This window comes from Antechinus flavipes, chromosome 3, assembly GCF_016432865.1.
Source record: "Antechinus flavipes isolate AdamAnt ecotype Samford, QLD, Australia chromosome 3, AdamAnt_v2, whole genome shotgun sequence".
In the NCBI taxonomy this organism is placed as follows: domain Eukaryota; kingdom Metazoa; phylum Chordata; class Mammalia; order Dasyuromorphia; family Dasyuridae; genus Antechinus; species Antechinus flavipes.
The window spans coordinates 78,001,818-78,022,654 of record NC_067400.1 but is presented as its reverse complement, the minus strand read 5'-3'; the positions used below and the strand labels follow the sequence as shown (position 1 = coordinate 78,022,654).

The 20,837-nt window shown below is 33.6% G+C and overlaps 1 protein-coding gene across 3 annotated transcripts in view; it reads left to right on the top strand.

The window, feature by feature from the left end:
• Positions 1 to 20,837, top strand: part of ADAM23 (ADAM metallopeptidase domain 23) — a 213,117-nt gene that overhangs the window by 111,862 nt on the left and 80,418 nt on the right. For all 3 annotated transcript variants that reach the window (XM_051983695.1, XM_051983693.1, XM_051983694.1), the window contains exons 7-9: positions 4,436 to 4,508; positions 10,112 to 10,188; positions 19,051 to 19,116. In XM_051983695.1, coding sequence (XP_051839655.1) covers positions 4,436 to 4,508; positions 10,112 to 10,188; positions 19,051 to 19,116 — 216 coding nt within the window. The remainder of the gene's footprint in view (positions 1 to 4,435; positions 4,509 to 10,111; positions 10,189 to 19,050; positions 19,117 to 20,837) is intronic.

Here is a 20,837-nt window from a genome sequence, read left to right as displayed (position 1 = left end):
TCCTTAAAGCAAATCTTGTAACTCAAAGCCTGAAAGAATATATAGCTAATCTTTTGCGAATGCATTGCTTATAGTATTTTTTAGAAAAAGACTGTGGTAATACTTTCTGTTAGAAGCTTCTGAGTGATTTGTTTTGCATGAACCTTCTTGTACACCTGGGAATTTGGTTTCCCCTACGGGAAAATCTCCATAAACACAGGGATGACACAGGGATGACAGTCATGATAGTTCATTTAGAAATACTGGTCATTCACAGCAAATACATCCTATATTATACTTGTATGACACTTTAAGGTTTATAAAACATCCATTTAATCCTCATAAGAACCCTGGGAGGTAGGTGGGGCAAACATTTTTATCTACTCTTTACAGATGAAAGACTAAGGTTCAGAGAGGCAAAGGGACTTTTTTTAGGTTATAAAGCTAGTATGTGTCAGAGCTGGGACTTCAAGGTCAGTCTTTTTAAATCCAACCCCATGCTTCTGCTACATTTCAGACCATTGAATGGATAGAAAAAACTTTAAAAGGCCTTCTCATTGTTATTATTATTATACAGTACTGAACTGAAAACATTATAGAAAAAATTTTCCATTCTCAAAAATCATTAAAAAGCAAGGTTTCATAGGTTCCTGTAATAATGCTTTAGCCAAAAGAATTTTCCCAATGTCCAATGTAATTCCCTAAATTGCTTTTAAAGCCATTTTGTGTGGCCATCTGTGAAGAAGTCAATCACTCAATATCACTTATCCAATATCACTTCATAAAAATTAGCCATTATTATTAATATGTAGTATTTTGAATTTTGGAGTGCTATATATACATTGTCAAATTTGATTTTTCACTAGGGTTATGTATACTGTTCTTTTTAACCTAAATCAAAGTATTTTTATCCTTATTTCACAGATAAGTAAATTGAGAACCAGAAAGATTAAATTTCTTAATCATGGTTCATACAGATATTAAGTGTCAAATGTAAGATTTAAATTACAGATGGCAACTTTTTATTGGGGAGAGAGAAGATAACACAGGGATTTATAATTTTATACACAGTTTGACTAGATGTATTCTAAGGGTATCCTATCATCTAAACTAGTATTTAGTTTCTCATCTGAGTGTTCTCCCTGTATTTTATGATGAGGATTCAAGATTTCCCACCTTCAAACAATAGATTCAAATTCATTTATCAGGTCTTTAGCTTGGAGTAGGGGAAGTGATTATTTCAATTTGTTCAGAACTAAATGTAAAAAGAGACTCATAATCAATTCCGAAATAATTCCAAATTCCAAGAAATTCCAAATAATATTCAAATATCCAAACTGGATCCAATCATCTGATTATTGAGTAGAATATAAATGTCTCCCACAAAAAGATTAATAGAATCACTGAGGATGAAGAGAGGTTATTATAGGTCTTTTCTTTTGGACAAAGATTGTCACTTAAATTTTTGTACGTCTTTGTAATACCACAAATAATATTTGATAAAAATGGATGTTTTGATCATAGAGATGGCTTAGTCTTATATCATAAGGCCCCTACAGGATTTTAAAATTTATTTTTCTGCTTAGTTTTTATTTATGTTGCAAGGCAATTGCAGTTGAATGATTTCTCCAGGCTTACCCAACTAGTAAGTGTTAAGTATCTGAGGTCAAATTTGAACTCAGGTCCTCATTCTATTTCAGTTCTTCTAACTTAAGAAACAACACCTCTATCTGCTACTATTCCATTCTTTATTATCTTGATAATGGTAATATGTATGTGCATGTGTGTGCTGGAATTAGAATTGGAATAAAATCCTATTTTGAGACAGTAGTAGTCCAAATATTAAGTGAATATTTAAAAACAAATTTTACAAGCTAATTTGCAACTGTTCCCTTTCTTAACTACCAGGAGATTAATGAAGAATAGATCAATTTTAAAAAGAATGTTAAGTTTTATGGATTTTATTTTTCCTTATGAAGTAGAACCTTGTCATCTTCATGTCACCCTCAGTGTTAAGCCTAAATGGAAATTGTTATCATAATATAGAATTTATTATGTACAAGTTACTGAAATAGCCTGATTATTCCAGGACAAAAATCAGTCCTTGTCCATTCTCATTTTGGTCCCTTCTTTTCCTTCCATTGCACTGTCTCCTTTTTTTAAACTTTGTTTTATTTTCAACTTATGAAATAAAAAAAATATTTCTATAACATAGCATAATAAAAAGATGATTGCACATGAAACTGCTATGTATAACTTGCTATTCCTTTTAAATACACAACAAAGTTATCATGTAAATTTCTTTTTTCTTTTTTTCTTTTTTTCTTCCCGACCCTCTTCCCCCACACCCTAGAGATGGCCACCATTAGACACAAATAGGTATATATATATATATCATATATGTACAATTATTCTATACATACTATCTATTTATCAGTTATTTCTCTGGATGTAGACACCATTTTTCTTCATATGTCCTTTCTAGTTAATTTGGTATTTATAATAGTCAAAATAATTTATTCAGTCGGTTATTTTAAAAACAATATTGTTGTTGCTGTATACATTGCCCTCTTGGTTCTACTTGTTTTGCTTTTCATTGTTTTGTGCAAGTCTTCCCATGTTTTTCTAAAAATCATTGAGATCATATTTTTTATAGCATAATAGTATTCCATCCCAATCATATATCACAACTTGTTTAGCCATTCCCCAATTGATGGACATTCCTGCAATTTCCAGTTCTTTGCCACCACAAAGAGAACTTCTATCAATATTTTAGAACATATAGGTTCTTTTCCTTTTTCGCTAATCATTTTTGGAAATAGATCTAGTAGTGGTATTTTGGATCAAAGGTTAGTTTAATAACTCTTTGGGCATAATTCCAGATTGCTCTCCAAAATGGTCAGAGCAATTCAAAATTCCACAAACAATGAATTAGTGTCCCAATTTTTCTTCATCCCCTCTAACATTTTTCACTTTCTTCTTCAATAATTTTAGTCAATCTGGTAGGTTTAAAATAATGTTTTAATTTGCATTTCTCTAATCAAAAATGATATAGAGCATTTTTTCCTATGACTGTAAATTCTTTTGATTTCTTCATTGGAAAATTTCCTGTTCATATCCTTTGACCATTTATCAATTGGGGAATGACTCACGTTCCTGTAGATTTGACAAAGTTCTTTGTATAGTTGCAATATGAGACCTTTATCTGAGAAACCATATACAAAATTTTCCCCCAGTTTTCTTTTTTTTCTGATTTTGGCTATATTTGTTTTATTTGTACAAACTCTTTTAATTTAATGTAATTTTAAATTTAATACGCACTGCCTACTTTTAAAATTATTTTTTAGAAATTATTTCACTTCTCCTTCCAACAAGTCAGAATGGAGAAAGAATAATCCACATTTATGAAGCTCTTTTAAAAACAATATATTCATGTTAGTTTAATTATTATTCTATCTGATATGAAACCATGTTATTGAATCTTAATTACATATTATAAGGCAGCTAGATGGCTCAATAGGGTGCTGGGCCTGGAGTCAGGAAGTTTCCTCTTTCTGAGTTAAATTTGCTCTCAGACACTTAATAGCTTTGTGATCTTAGACAAGTCACTTAATCCTGTTTGCCTCAGTTTGTAATATGAGCTGAAAAAGGAAATGGCAAACTGCTCCAGTATCTGCCAGGAAAACTTCCAGTGGAGTTAAGAAGAGTTAGACATGACTGAAAACAACTAAGTAATAGCATGTACATATTATACATAATAATATACTATAAATATAATTATATAACACTTCCATAATATAAATGGAATTAGTTACATATGATTATATAATTTAAGCATATATATGTGTGTATATTTATATCAGAGAAGTTAAGTGAATTGGCCTGTGTTATATAACTAATGAGTTTAAAATGCTGGGATTCAATTTTACCCTATTTACATGTCTAATTTCCTTTCCATTATGCCATTTTGGGAGGTCAATTTAATACACTGTTTTGTTGTGCTAACATTTAAAGTTTTGAACTACTTGCTCTATTGTTTTTGGATTGTTTTGTGAATTTCTTTTATAGAAATATCTCTGTTCTCCTTACTATGTTAAATTTGATTTTAGAATATTAGGGTTCACAATGTAATTTAATATATTTTTAAATGTTAAGTCATCTTGAGGAGGAGAACGTTTCTAATGAGAAGTATAATAGTATATATATGATATGTTAAGAAAATTCATTTTTGAGAACATCTAGTCAAATGATGCCTTCATCTGATTAAAAAAAGTTCAAAGAAGATTAATCTGCTCGTTTTGTGTTTTAAAGAACAGAAATTTCCCCTTGTGGAAAGAGTGTAGAAAAAGATTTAATATTTCACAAAGTTTTATTTGCATCTTTTTAACTGTTAAAATAATACTCTGTGTGTGTGTGTGTGTGTGTGTGTGTGTGTGTGTGTGTATGTTTTTTCCAGAAAAGCACAGGTCGACCACATATAATTCAGAGAACACTAGGGGGACATACTTCAAAGCAACTGAAGAATTTGAGTAAGTTCCAATTGAGTAAGTTCTAACTGTGTCTCTGTCTCTGTCTCTGTCTCTGTCTCTATCTTTCTCTCTCTCTCTCTGCAGGATATTGGCCATATCTGTCCCTATCTGTCTCCTGTTTCCACAGTGCCTCTAGTTGTCAATAAACCTTCTAATTCACTATGCCAGGAGGAAGCGTCATTATCCTTTTTATTTCATAGTGCCCTTAACAAACTTTCCCTTTGTTACCCTTTCTCAGTATCTTTCCTCCTTTATAGTTCTTTGTACTTCAGCATTTTCTTGGAAACATGATCTCATCAGTGTGGGTAGTCCTTCCACCATTCTATCTCATAACTCCCTCATGACTTCTTAATCTGGACAGATCTTTTCTTTGTGTTTTCAGAAATCCCCTATAAAAGGATCTATTCATTGTACTAGAGACCTTCACTTAACTCATTAAATTTTTGGATATCAAGGCAACGCTCTCTTGTCTATATATTATCTCATCATCTCTCATCATTCTCTCTTGCAGGTATTCATTGTTGATAGGTTACAGTGTACATCTACTATATCAATCAATCAGCAAACCTAAATCAATCAACACACATTTGTTAAATGCATCCTATGTGCCAGGCCACAGAACAGAGCAAACTCCACCATCAAAAAGTTTACATTTTTACTTTTCTTCTTCTTCTTCTTCTTCTTCTTCTTCTTCTTCTTCTTCTTCTTCTTCTTCTTCTTCTTCTTCTTCTTCTTCTTCTTCTTCTTCTTCTTCTTCTTCTTCTTCTTCCTTCTTCTTCTTCTTCTTCTTCTTCTTCTTCTTCTTCTTCTTCTTCTTCTTCCTCCTCCTCCTCCTCCTCCTCCTCCTCTCCTCCTCCTCCTCCTTCTTCTTCTTCTTCTTCTTCTTCTTCTTCTTCTCTTCTTCTTCTTCTTCTTCTTCTTCTTCTTCTTCTTCTTCTTCTTCTTCTTCTTCTTCTTCTTCTTCTTCTTCTTCTTCTTCTTCTTCTTCTTCTTCTTCTTCTTCTTCTTCTTCTTCTTCTTCTTCTTCTTCTTCTTCTTCGGCAATCAGGATTAAGTGACTTGCAGAATCACAAAGCTAGTAAGCGTCTGAGGTTCCCTGACTCCAGCACTGGTGCTCTATCCACTGCATCACTCAGCTGCCCCAGTTGCTCATTTTATTGGGGGAGACAATATGTATATGTATAACCATATACCGAATAAATGCCAGATAATTAGGGAGAGAAGGAATAGCTGAGAAAGCACGAAAGGTTTCATGCAGAAGGTATTGACAAGATATTGTCAATTCACTTAAATCCAGTTTGCCTCAGTTTCCTTGTCTATAAAATGGGGATGATAATAACTCCCACCTTCTAGAGTAGTTAAAACCAAATGCAGTAAAATTTGTAAAGCACTTTGTGCCTGGCACTTAATAAGTACTTTATAAATGTTAGCTATTATTATGATGGTGGTTATATTTCACAGTTACTGGAAGCTATTTGTGCTTTTGCAGCAATGAGTAGCCTGGTGTAATTGAAAGCATTTACTTCTCCACTTTCAATTCAGTCCTGTTTGCTTAACTTCCCAATAGACTTTGGGTCTACTTATTTTCCCTCTGTACTATCTGTCTGTGATAAATATGGGAATGGACTCATTCAACTGGTCTAAATGAATGCTATTATTTGGGTTATAGGAATTCTACTGTGTGGATATTTAGGGTGTCTGTGTATGTATGTGTATATAGTCAAAGGATCTTACTGTAATTCTGCATAGTATTCTAGGGATTAATGCAATTAATTCATTGTTAACCACGAATAGATGCAATTGTTCATTCTACAAAGAATATTTATTCATTTGAACTGTGTAGGACATATATGGCAGTGGCAAAAACCACTGACAATCATTTGTGTTGATATTTTATGTGTTGTTTGATAATGAGAGGGTCACTAAACAAAATTATCTCTGTGCCTCATGTGATTTTCATGTGCATAAAAGATACCTGAATGAACAGAAGCTTTTAAGGAAGAATTTTGCTCTGCTAAATATAGTGCCAATAACCATTATGCAATTTGGTTTTGTATTCTATATTTTGCACAGTATCTGCTACTGAGAAAATTTAGGTTGCTATAAGAAAATCAAAGGCAAAAAACTATCTGTTCTTTTATTTTCATTGAGGGTACTTCAGGTACATCCACAGATCATTTTCCCATAAAAAATAAAGCTAGCAATTTTAATAATTTCTTGGTGACCTTTTCATTTTATTTTTTGGAAAAAGTTTCACCTATGACTGTGTTAGCTATTTTGGGATCTTTATGTTTTGAAGATATTCTGAAAACTGATCTCTGTGTGCCTTCCAACATGGATGTGTGTGTGTACAATTTGATGTTCTCAGATCAGCCATTCTTTCTCACTTCATCTTCTTAAGTATCACTGATAATTTTGCATTGGCTCTTGAGATTTAAAAAATCCAAATATGGTAGTTCATTTTTCAACAATGATAATATATTGCTGTAGAGAAATTCTGGCATGTCTGTTCAGTTGTCCATCTATTTGCTATGCTTGTTTCAACTATAATTGGTTTTGAAATGATATAGCTTCAATAAAATTTATTTTTTATTTTTTATTCAATAGCATTTTATTTTTCAAATTACATATGGCTTTCAACATTCATTTAGGTAAGACTTTCAATGAATTTTATGCCAGACTTTCTGAAATTTTTAGCTGTATCTCAAGCTGGCAAGGAGATTAAGTATTTGTAGTTTGAAGTAATTTCAAGGGTCCTTGGGTATCTTTGTTGTGATTACTATTTTCTGTAAGTTGTTTCTCTAAGAAATGGTCGTAAGAAGTAAATACTTTTACTTTAGCCATTTACCATTTTTCAGAATTAACAACTTTTCATTGAATTGTAGCTGTTGTAAATTCATACATAAATTTGATATCTTTCTTTTTTTAATTTGGAATTGATTTTTACTTTTATTAACCAGTAAGTGATCTGACAATAGAACTGTCACTGAAATAACTCAAATCTGACTCTCCATGACCCCATTTGGGACTTTTTTGGACAAAGATACTAAAGTGGTTTGCCATTTTCATCTTCAGCTCATTTTATAGATGAGGCAAATAGTGTAAAGTGATGTGCCCAGGGTCACGCAACTAGTAAGTATCTGAGACTGGATTTGAACTCAGGTTTTTCTGACTCCAAGGTTGGAGCTCCACCTAACTGACCCTGACAACAGATAATTGCTGTGATGACTATCTATTGAGTCTTTCCTTGTTATCTACAAACACTTATTTCCCATTTAAAAAAAATAATTTTCTATTTAGTTCCCACTAGCTACCATACTATATCTCTCTTACCCTTTTCAGAAACTTCTTGGAAAAGCTTTTTATATATTTAGTGATTCCATTTTTTATCTTCTAAACCTCTGTTAATTAACTTCTGACCTCATCATTCAATTGAAATTGTGCTCTCTAAAGTTACCAGTGACTTTTTAATCTTTGCTAAACCCAGTGGCTTTTTCTTATTTACGTCTTTGTCCTTATTTACGTCTCTGCACCAGCTGATACTAATGAACGTCTTCTCACTATCTTCTGTCTTTTTTCAAATTTTCATGACCCTGCTATCTCTTCCTGTTTGACCCCTTCTCCGACTCTTTTGGTGGGCCATCAATATCATGTCCAGTAATTTGGGGTGTACTTTAAGACCTGGTCCTGATCCCCCTTATCTCTTTATTAGTTCACTTGGTGATCTCATTGTATCCCATTGGTTCATCTCCTTCCCTTCCTCCCTCTCTCCCCTTTATCCCTCTACTTCCTTCTCCTTTCTCCCTCTCCTTCCCTCCATCCCTTTTCCTTCCCTCTTCTCTCTCTTTCTCTTTCTCTCGATTAAATGTTTTGCCTAGAGTCACACAGCTAGTAAACGTCTGAGTCAGATTTGAATTCAGGTCCTCCTGACTTCAGGTCCAGTCTCTATCCACTGCACTGCCATCCTATTCCTTTATTCTCTTTTGAACTCCAGTCCTGCCTCACCAGCTACCTAATGAATATTGTAAAGTCACTAAGCTCACCATAAATGTATGGTAGGCATCTCGAGGTCAACATGTTTAAAACAAAATTCATTTCATTTCTCTCTTTTCCCTCAAGCCCCAAATTTCTTCTAATTTTTTCCCATTTGCTGTTGAGGATACCTCTATCATCTGAGCTCTAAGTCTTGATGTCATTCTCAATGTCTTGTTCTTGCATACTCCATCCATACGAACAATCAATTTTCCAATTTTTTTGTTTCTAATTTCACATCATCTCTCTTTTGTTGTTTTGCTTTTTGCAAGGCAATTGGGATTAAGTGACTTGCCCAGGATCACACAGCTAGGAAGTGTTAAATGTCTGAGGTCAGATTTGAACTCCTAACTCAAGGACTGGTACACTGCACCATGTAACTACCCCATCACCTCATCTCTTCTGTATATCATCTTGTCTGGATTTATAAAGACACTTCCCTGGTCCAGGCCCACATCATTTCTTGCTTGTATTTTTATAACAGACTTCTAATTTGTTTCTCTCAAATCTCTCCCTATTCCCATCTTTTCCACACTGATGCCGAAGGGATTTTCCTAGAGTGTGTATTTGACTATTTGATTGTCCTGCTCAATAAACACCAACTGAATTCCTAAGTTTCTAAGATTAAATATAAAGACTTTTTGGGGGTATTTAAGGTTCTTAACAATCTGGTTCCTTTATTTTTTCTAAGAGATTATACTATCCTCCACACATGTTAAGATCCAGCTCTATTTGTCTACTATAATAAGCTCTTCACACATGACACTCAATATTCCTTCTCCATTCCTTAATAGTGGCAACCTGTAACAGCTGAAATGCTCTTCCTCCTCAACTTTAATTCCTAGTTTCCGTGGTTTCTTTTAAACCTCACCTCAAATTCTTACTTCTCCAGGAGGTCTTTCCTTGGGCCCTCAGTTGCTAAAACTTTTAAGATTGTATTTTATCCATTTTGTATGTATCTTATATATGTGTGTATGTACATACATGCATACACATATACATACACCCCTACCTACACCCATACCCACACCCATACCCATATATACACACATACACGAGAAATTCCTGCACTCATGAAACAGGTCTGAACTGTATTTTCTCATCCCACCCTCTACCATATAAACTTAAATTATTCTTTATTTTGTTTAAAAGGGCATATAGTTTTCCTTCCACATTGTGACTTACTTCATCATGTTTTCAGTATATCATCAGTTGACATAAGAAATTAAATAAGGAATTTTGGGGAGTTTTATGGTAACTATAGGTAACATACAATGGCTAGTAGATGACACAAAACATGTTTAGATACTCAGAAATGCATAAAATATGTAGCATGTATAATAATCAACTCAAATTTTATAATAAGGTACCATAAACATTCTATAAAAAGAAAAATAAAAAAATTCAGTCTACTTCTCTGTTATGAAGGGAGAGCCAAAATTTTTTATGCCAATTTTCCAGATTATTGGGGTGTTACACCTCTAACCCCTGTGATACGGAAGTGAAGCTAAACTGTACTTTATCAACCCATTAAAACTTGTATTTTGGCATTTATTTTTAATTTTCTACAGGCATGGAAGAGCATGATCAGTGGCCCTTTCTGTCTGAATTACAGTGGCTAAAGAAAAGGCGACGAAAGAGGAGAGCTGTGAGTATTTGAGTTAAAGCTTGACTATTTCATTCTGGCATTTTAATGTTGTAGCTATTATGAGACAAAGTTCCTTTGTGCATTGATACTATAAATTTGTGGATTTTCTGCACTACCATAATAACCTCATTTTTCAACTATATTAGATAACATTGATTTTGAGCTATATTACATAGAGATTTTAGCATTTTTTCTCTATTCCTTTGATAATTCATGCTGATTAGTGTTGACAGAATCTTATATAAAACCTAGCTGTTCTATAAAAATGGTAGATGTATTTTGCATTTGCAAAAAAGTTTTCCTATAAAAGTATAAATATCTTTCCTTGAAAAATAGAGAAATAAATACCCACATATATGTGTATATACATATTTTCCATGTAATTTATGCACATTTTATTTTAAGTATTCATATGAGAAATAATGACATTTGAAGATATTGGTAAATTAGATTAATTATGGTTTTACCCTTTCATAAAAAAAATCTACCATACTGAGCTTTGAATGCTTAATCATATTTTTTCCAAATTTAGCAATATAGTAGTAGTAAATAGAAATTTATATAAATAATCAATATACATTCCAGATGCATCTTATCAATGCTACTAATATACGCAAACTACACTGGAAAGTCCTTTTCTATCATCTTCTGTATAGAGTTGAATTTGCTAGTTAAAAAACCAACTTAGCCAAGAACAAAAATGCACCTTATCAGTTGATTGGTCTCCTTTGGTCATAGCATTTTATGACACAAAGGAAAAATTAGAGTAAAAATGCTCCTTAATTCATTGGAATTTCACTTTACTTCCATAGTTACTTTGGCTGAGTGATGCACAGGAGGCAAAGATGCTAAAATCTCATTGTTTTATATTATTCATGGATGTTAACTATAAGTTTTAAACAAGAAAACTTTCCAGTGATCAAAAAAAATTGTCCTACTATTGGAAGACTAGAGCTATAACAATAGTAATATTTTGTGGTAAATGAATGCAGAAAATAAAGGGAAGCTATAACTAAGTGGAAAAATAGCTCAGAAATATTCCTGGCAGAGATAAAAAAAGGAATTGTGGAATTGGTTTTATTTTGTGCTCAAAAGTAACAAGGACCAATTTCATGGGACCTTTAGTCTTCTTGTCTAGTAGTACCCATAAACAAAAAGACCACTGTGAAGTTAACTAGTTGCAGCTTATAAAACATCTATTGCAGAAAATGAAGATGTAGAGAAATTCTAGAAAGTTCTTGAGAAGATTTTCCAAACCAAGTCAATATATTCAATACAAAATTGGGCAAATGTGGAGAATGGAAAAATATGAATGAAAGAGGTCAAAGTCTTATACATTTTTCAGAAAACTTATGTCCCTATAAAATTAACACTTTCAAGAAAAGAGTTGGAAGCTGTTGGACATGGTGAGCAATGAACGGTATCATGAAAAATGAAGTTAACTTTGCATATAGAAAACAAGTGGTTTCTGATGTGAGAATTATATTGAAATCAGTTATCTGTGCATGGGTTAATTAGAGCAAAGGTCAAAACATCAAAACAAAAGAAAGTTTATAGATGAGAAACAGATACTATCATCGACATCAAAAGCTTTGAACTGTTCTATTCAAATAAGCATTTTGTGCAAGAAATCAGAAAACAGAAAAAGGCAAAAATATTAACCAGATTATTGCTATTTAATTTAATTAATAAAAATTTAAATGATTTAAAGTCACCACAATAAAGAGACCAAACAAGCCAAGCAACTGACTTAGCAAACACTTGCAGAAAGAGATGGCAGCAAATGCATATCTGATTTAGGATACAAGTCCATGTATAAAAACACTACCAAGGAAGTTATTAGAAACTTATGGACAGTATCATCTTTTAAAATTATGTGAAGGGAAATGATTCTTTTTTTTTTAATAATTTTTTATTGATAGAATCCATGCCAGGGTAATTTTTTACAGCATTATCCCTTGCATTCACTTCTGTTCCGATTTTTTCCCTCCCTCCCTCTCTCCACCCCCTCCCCCAGATGGCAAGCAGTCCTTTACATATTGAATAGATTACAATATATCCTAGATACAATATATGTGTGCAGAACGGAACAGTTTTCTTGTTGCACAGGGAGAATTGAATTCAGAAGGTATAAATAACCCGGGAAGAAAAACAAAAATGCAAGCAGTTTATATTCATTTCCCAGTGTTCTTTCTTTGGGTGTAGCTGCTTCTGTCCATCTTTGATCAATTCAAGCTCTCTTTATTGAAGAGATCCACTTCCATCAGAATACATCCTCAAACATTGAGGTATATAATGATCTCCTGGTTCTGCTCGTTTCACTTAGCATCAGTTCATGTAAGTCTCACCAGTCCTCTCTGTATTCATCCTGCTGGTCTTTCCTTACAGAACAATAATATTCCATAACATTCATATACCACAATTTACTCAACCATTCTCTAATTGATGGGCATCCTTTCATTTTCCAGCTTTTAGCCATTACAAACAGGGCTGCCACAAACATTTTGGCAGCCCTTTCCTTTCTTGTATCGAAGGGAAATGATTCTACAGATAATTTGTCAAAGGTATCAAATGAGACACTTTGTCCTTAAAGCATTCATGAATGAAACTGGCAATAGGACAATGAATAGAAAGCAAATGGAACTCTTTATCCACACCACAATGATCTAGTATCACAATTATAACTGAAACACCACCAAGTTTGGATACTTACAGCTCAGTCTCTAAAGTGCTGTCTAGACATAGCATGTGGGAAGAAGTTGGAAAGAATGATATGACCAGACGAAGTTCAAAATACAGCGATCAGTGTTGCAGTTGACATAGTTTTTGAAAGCTTTAAAGAAGTGGTGAAACCCGGAAACATGAATTTGACCAAACTACTCTCCTGATAAAAAAAGCTAGAGTACCTCCTTATTTTCTCTAGGATAAAATACAAACCCCACTGTGGAGCAGTGGAGCCCTTTATAAACTAATTCTAACCTACCTTTCAGGCTTAAGTTAGCATTGCTTTTCTTAAAGTACTCTATATTCCAGTCAAATGCTGTTTTTCTACAAGACATTATATTGCTTGTCTCAGATACTTTCTTTGTACAAACAACTGCATAAATTTATTCCTGGAAAGAATTCTCTTCTCCTTTCCACCTCTGAGAATCCCTGGTTGCCTTCAAATTTTATCTCAAATATCCTTTTCTACAGGTGAATTTTCTTAATGCCCCTAGGTCCTAATGTCCATGTTAGATTTATTTTCTATTATCTTTGTATATATTTTGTGTTTACATATATGTACATATATACATGTACACACACACACACACACACATATAACTAACATTATATTCTCCCTTCTCTTTTCCTAGCAGAATAGAAGCTCACTTAGGGCAAGAAGCTAATTCATTTTTATTTTTATAACTAGCACCAAGAACAATTCCTGACACATAAATGTTTGCTTGCTTGATTGAACATTTTATATGAGATCTCTGGGAGAAATGATATCAAAACAATGGGGAGAAAAATAGATCATACTTATATCCAGAAAAAGTCTTGCCAATAGAACATTAATAATTACTGCCTATTTTCTTCACTACTACTACTGATTTTCTTATGTTTATATAATCTTTGAGAGTAATTTACACATATATTCTCAATGCATATATTGAGAATACATATATCCTCAGTAATATGGAAACAGACAGGCAGTCATAGTGATTCTGTAAAGCAGACTATATCTTTATAGTCTAAAGAATTCAGATTGCAGGTGACTCCAAAGGGAATGGAAAGATATAGAGTGGGCCCAAAAAGGATTCAGTGTATTTTCAGTGACAATCTCTACAAAAAGTGGCATAAAGGAATATATTATGGAAACTATGTATAATTGGAAAAGGGGGTAGAGAATAATAGGAAGGTCAAGAATTCCTTAAGTCCACATGTACAATAAAAAGACCTAGAGAAAGGTTTCTAATGTGCATGGGGATGGACCCTATTTGGAGATATATGAAAGAACATGAACAGAAAAAATATGATGGTAGCAATAGTAACAGGAGTAATAATAGTGCTAGTAGAAGGAGGAAGAGAAGGAAAAAGAGGAAGAGGAGGAGACGAAGGAAAATAGCAGCAGCAACAGCTAATACTTTACAGCAGAAGAAACTGAAGAGATTAGGTAACTTTTCCACAGACATAGTGTCTGAGACAGGATTCACATTCAGGTCTTCCTTACTCTAAGACCCATACTTTATACCTTGTTTGCACGTCTGGGTTGCCCTCTGCACAGATGGAGGAAGATTTAGGTGCACACATAAATGAGATCACAGAACTGGTGAATTATTGAAAAAACTGAAACTTCTAGTAATCCTGTAACCCAAAACTATAATTAGGAGACTATTTAGTAAATTATACAGTGAATACTATGTTGCCAAGAACTAATTCCCCATCTTATAGATTACATGGTAATTTACTAGATAACTTATCAAGTAATTACAGTGAAAGTTGCCAATTTTAGATACTGTTTAATTGAATTTATTTACTTTAGTTACCAGTGTTGCAAATTTAATTCAACCTCAACCCCAATTTTCTTGTGTGATATGGGGATAATATTTCCCATACATATCTCTTAGGGTTAACGTTAGAATCAAATCACACAACAAAATGCTAAATTTAGAGATAATGTATTCCCACCTCCCTTTTATTTTATAGATCAGGAAAGTGATAATGAATGCAAAAGCCCTTTATAAACTATAGATTCCTATTCAGGAGGAAGATAGTAGGGTCATTAATGCTGAAATAAAGTAATTGGCTTTGTGTTTATTGTTTGACTTGCTAATAGCATTTAATCAAGAGAACAAAATGCAACCTTCAAGCCCCACACATCTATATTAAAATTACATAAAGTCCTTTGACAGATGAGACCAGACATAAAGCTTTGTGCAGCCATCTTCTAAGGAGCAATATCAAATGATGCATTATACAAGAAGCTTGTTGCTCAGTTAGGGTGTCCATCATTGCAATGAGAAGTGGTTGTATGCAAAGTTCAAATAGAAAAGGAATTCTCTTTCAGTGATCAGATTCTCCAAATGTTCCTTTATATCACATAATTTTTAGTGATATTTGGGAAAAGAAGATCAGAGAAGGGATTGGGCCATAGCTTAGAGTATAATGGGCATTGATAATTGACAACAGAGAAAAGATAGAAAGTATTACTTAGTTATTATTTCACTTCTTTTTTCTTTATCAAGGAGAATAATCTTTGGACAGAACAAAAATGACTAATAGAAAGTTGATACTCAATATAAGTAGCAACAGAGTACCTAGCTGCCTTATTCCATGGACTACACAGTCTCTTTATTCTTTTTTTTGGTTTCTTGTAGTTTGGATTTCTCAGATTCTTAACATGTCTGCTTTACAGAATTATTTCTGAAAATTTGCTATTTATTGCCTGGCCATGATGAAATAAATCCTAGAAGACTAAAAAACCTGGCAGGTTTGATTGGGAAGGTACTTTCATTAATCTTTCAAAGATCTGAAAGAGATAACTCAGGAGTGGAGAAGTCAATGAGTATTAAGTATTGTGGACCAGTTTCTATGCTAAGGACTGGGAATACAAATACAAGCAAGTAGTCCCCGCCTTCCAGGAGCTTATGTTTTAATGATGGAAAACAACACATAAAAGGAGACTGAAAAGAGGTAGGTGAGTCAGACAAAGGTATCTGGCATGGGATTACAATAGAGAAAGTACAGAATGCAGCCTAGAGAGGGTTGAGACATGGTTGGCCTCTCATTCAGTTCTGAAAGGAGCCATCCAATCATGTAGGAATGAAGAGTATTTCCACTGGAGTGGGTTTAATGAAAGGAAAAACTTTCTAAGAATGAGAGCTATATTAGAATGGAATGGGATTCCTTGGGGAGCAGTGAGTTCCCTTTCATGAATGGGTTAGCCTCTGGGTACAAGTTCCTCTAAGAAGGATCTATGGAAAGGGAAAGATATAGGATAAGAATTAATCAGGATAAGAAGGCTAGAGAAATTATGTTCTATACCAGTAATTCCATTCTATACCACAAGCATACTGTGATATGATTCAGGTCCATTGATTCATTGCTACATACATCTGGCTTAAGTCATACTAACTCCTAATCATTCTTCTGAGCCTGCCCTAAAGTTTTGATAATATGATTATTCCATTATGTCACTATATATTATGTGCTTCAAAAGTCAGTATTTATGAAAATTCATTTCATATAGGCTTCTGATCCTCCATGCCTGAGCATCCCTATCAGTCATTTTGCAATCGATTACTAAACATCTAGAAGCCCTAAAGCCATTATTATTGATTCCTTGAGATGTTATAGAGAAATAAAAGTATAAATTATGGCTAAAAAAGCTTAGTTGTGCATATTCTTAGAAAATCATATGATACTGATACTGATCAAAGTGAAAAAATAGGCCTCATATTGTTTATTGTTTGGAAGTTATATTGGAGCAGTTTGGTTTATCTTTGGCCAGGGTCATGGAGTAGAAAGAGAAAACTTTCCATCATTACTTGACTCTTAAAAGAAAAGATTTCACAAGAATTGAGGGAGCATTGTAGTTGATGTCACTGTCATTGAATGGAATTTATTTAGATTGCATTTAAGAATTTTATGATCTCCCCAGTCCTTCTCACTATTGTGGCTGAATTTTAATAAGACCTAAGAGAATTCAGCTCAATGAAGCCTTGTTTTATTAAGTGTCTACAATTTGCAGGGCACTGTGCTCACTAAAGGGGACTCAAAAACAAAACTTAAACAGTCTTTGTTCTCAAGGTGCTTAAATTTTACTAAGAAGAATATAACAAGCACAAACAAGTATGTACAAAATAATTCCTAATTTTTTGTCCCCCAATTATACATAGAAACAATTTTCAACATTTATTGATTTTTTTTTATTTTAAATTCCAAATTTTGTCCCTCCTTATCTCTCTTCTTCCCTTGATGGTAAGAAATCTCATATAGGTTACACATGTGCAATTATGTAAAACATTTCCATATTCATTTCATAGAAGAAATCTCAAGCAAAGCAAAAAAAAGAAACAAACAAAAAATAAGGAAAGAAAGGAAGGAAAAAAGGAAGGAAGAAACAAAGGAAGGAAGGAAGAAAGGAAGACAGGAAGGGAGAGAGGGAGGGAGGGAAGGAGAAAGGAAGGAAAGAAGAAAAGAAGGAAGGAAGAAGAAACTTGATATGCTTTGGTCTATATTTAGATGACATCAATTCATTCCCCAGAAGTAAATAGTATTTTTCATTATGAATCTTTGGGTATTGTCTTGGATCATTGCATTACTGAGAATAACTAAGTCATTCACTATTGTTTATCATACAATATTGTTGTACAATGTGTACAATGTCGCCCTGGTTCTGTTCATCTTACTCTGTTTCAGTTCATGTAAGTCTTCTCAGGTTTTTCTTAAATCACCTTGTTCATCATTTTTAAATAATATTCTATATCAATCACATACCACAACATGTTCAGAGTAATTTCAGGAAGGACGGAGCATTTGCCACTGGTAGGAGTGGAGAGAAATCAGCAAAGGCTTTAAAAAAGAAATGGGACCTGAGTTAATCGTTTAAAGAAGATGGGGGCTTTTAAGAGGTAGAAGTGAGGATGGAATACATTCTGGAGATGGAGGCAGAGTCATAACTACACCTAGGTGACTGGAGGCTCTGTTGTATAACACTGACATTTAGAGGGGTAAGTGCTTTCTCCTCACAGCAGCCCTATCTTCCTCATACCTAGTGGTCCTCCAATAGCACTCCCTTACCCAGACTGGCTACAATCCCCAAGGTCCCACCATTGTGATGTCTGTATACTATGACCATTTTCCTTCCTCCACATCCCCCCAGGTCATACAATATTAGATATTGTCAAATGTGTCACAAGGCTACAGATGGGAATCCCTGGAAAATAGACCATTATCTTTCCTGGCTGTACCTCGGGACAACTGTACTTACCTAACTTTGCCCCTCCCTACTCCTACCCCAGACCAAATTTACTGGAGGCATAAGAATCATGAGCTTTTGCTATGCATTGAAGACAACTTATAGAACAGAAGAGATGATGTTAGAATAATGAGTAACTGATTTTCTTCAGAGTCAGGAAGACTTGGATTCAAGCCTTGTGTGTGATGCACACAAGCCTTGTGTGTGATTCTGGTATACTACTCAGTCTCTCAGTGTCCTAAGCAACTCTTTCAAAATAGAAGTTGCAGACAAGGTGCCAATCTGTACTCAATTCCAATGAATTCCTCATTCCAATGAAATCACAGTTTCTCTCTTTATCATCTCATAGATTAATTTAATATATATTTCTCCTAACGAAATAGTTGTTTTGAAAAATATCAAATTTTAGTAGAGGAAATATCTATCATACCAATCTTATTTTCTTCTAAGTTCAGTTTATTTCTTTTTTCAAGGAACAAGCATTTGTTTTCTCTGCCTCCCACCATTGTCACAAATATGCAAAGTCAAGCACAATACATTCCCATATTGGGTAGGTGCAAAAATACGTATTTCATTCTGCATTTAGTCCATCACCTCTCTCAAGAAAGATATAACCAGATGAAGAATACAATCCACTTCTTGTTTTGTCTGCATTAACATCATAATATTATTAGATTTTTTTCATATGCTATACTGTGACTTTTAGTGTTTTAATAAAATTACATGGTGCATTCTGCTTCTTGACTTCTTTTCCTTTTGTCACATGCAGGTTTTTGATGGAGTATATAAACAAAGAATCTAAGATTCAGAGCTGTTCCCTAATCTGCCAAGGCTGGAAGAGTTTTGTCTCAATTTTTTGAATCCACTTATCTTTCTGATTACATTTTTATTCTTAACAGGCACCTCGTGGAGTGTTTGAAGAAATGAAATACTTGGAGCTTATGATTGTCAATGATCATAAAATGGTAAGCAGTGGCAAGATGCTACGCTTTGTGCCTAATTTAGCAAAAATAATTTTTTTGACTTTTCAGCTAACTGTTATGTGTTGCTTGTTGAGAAGAAAGACTCTCAAATCTTTTATTTCTTTTTTTAAAGAAAGAACTTCAAAAGCCATTTAGTCACTTTTAATATATCTTCTGGTATTTGGAAATGGGGTTTTTAAAATACCTATCCAACTTCACATTTTCCTGCAAATTACCATCATGATTAAGAATGAGTTTTATTCTTAATGAGCAATATTTCATTGCTCTTCAGTTTCACTCAGTGAAATCTTTTGATACTCATCAGTTTATTTTAAATGATTGTCTTTTATTTTTGACTTTATTTCTTGCTTTTATTCAAATCTTGGGATGATATACCTCTCCACCCTCCATCCTTACCCTGTAGAACAGAGGTTCTGAATTCCTAGAGTCTGTAAACTTAGTTTTAAAAAACACAAATTTCGATAATTATATTTCAATATAATTTATTTCTTTTGTAATCCTATTTATTTTATACATCTAAATATTGTGTCGAGAAGAGGTACACAGGCTTCTTTAGACTGCCATAGCAGGGTCCATTATAAAATTAAACTTGAGAACCCTGGCCCTCATATTATAGATTGCTGGAGATAATTTTGGAACAGGCTCCTCTAGGAGGGTCTAGGGCACTGCCAAGTCCTTTGAGGTTTAAGCAGTGGCTAGTAGTTCTCTGGCGAGTAATTTTGTTATTTAATTACCTTGGTTTATGGCTAAGCATAGTGGGGTCTTTAATCCCATTTTGTACCTTAGCTGTAGTATCTTCAGCAGGGGTAAAGTTATGTAAGTTGCATATTTTAATATCAACTAGGGCGTATTACAGCTCAGTTGAGCTTTAACTTTATTTAGTGAATTGAATGCTTAAACATACTTTACACCATTCTTCTGTTAATTCGGGTTAATTATATGAGTGTGGTGGCTGGCATGAGATTTACCAACCCTTTTTGGGTTGGTAAAAATAAGAAAGATAACTTCTTATTTTTAACCATGGCAACTTATAAAACCATCAGCTGTGCTATGGAAAGGTTGAGATCTGTATCAATGAAGGCATTAATCATACAAGTGAGTTTAAGGATCTTCTGAAATTTTGAAGTATGTATGATTTCATCTGAGCACATATGTGTCTCACATATGTATATCCTAATCATTTTTTTTTAAAGATTGTGAGTAAAAAATTGAGAGTTCAATGGTATTCACATCTCTGGTAATATGTAAATTAATATGTGTTATATTTAAGTTGAATAACATCCCAAGGAAGATTACCAAGATATTTGGGGTTTGAGAACATACCATCTAAGGATCAATTGAAGGAACTGGTGATGTTTAATTTGGAAAAAAAGAGAATGTAGGAAATGTAAAGAAGAACATATTTACTTTTGAGTATTTGAGAGGATTTAATATGGCATAGCGATTGATTTCAAAGTGCAGTATTAGAAGAATGGGTGGAAGTTGCACAGCCAAATTTAGGTTAAGAAAAGATAAAGGTTAGATTAGATGAAATTCCTTTCTCTGAAGTCTCTTTCTGTTCTGAGATTTTTGTGATTCTGAGTTGATTTGCATCTCTGAATTTGAATCTAAATCAGCCTAAATCAGCCTACTAGTGGAATTATTCTTTCACTAATCTCACAGAGGTGTAAAAACTGAGCCACCAATTTTTTGAAGATGCAAAT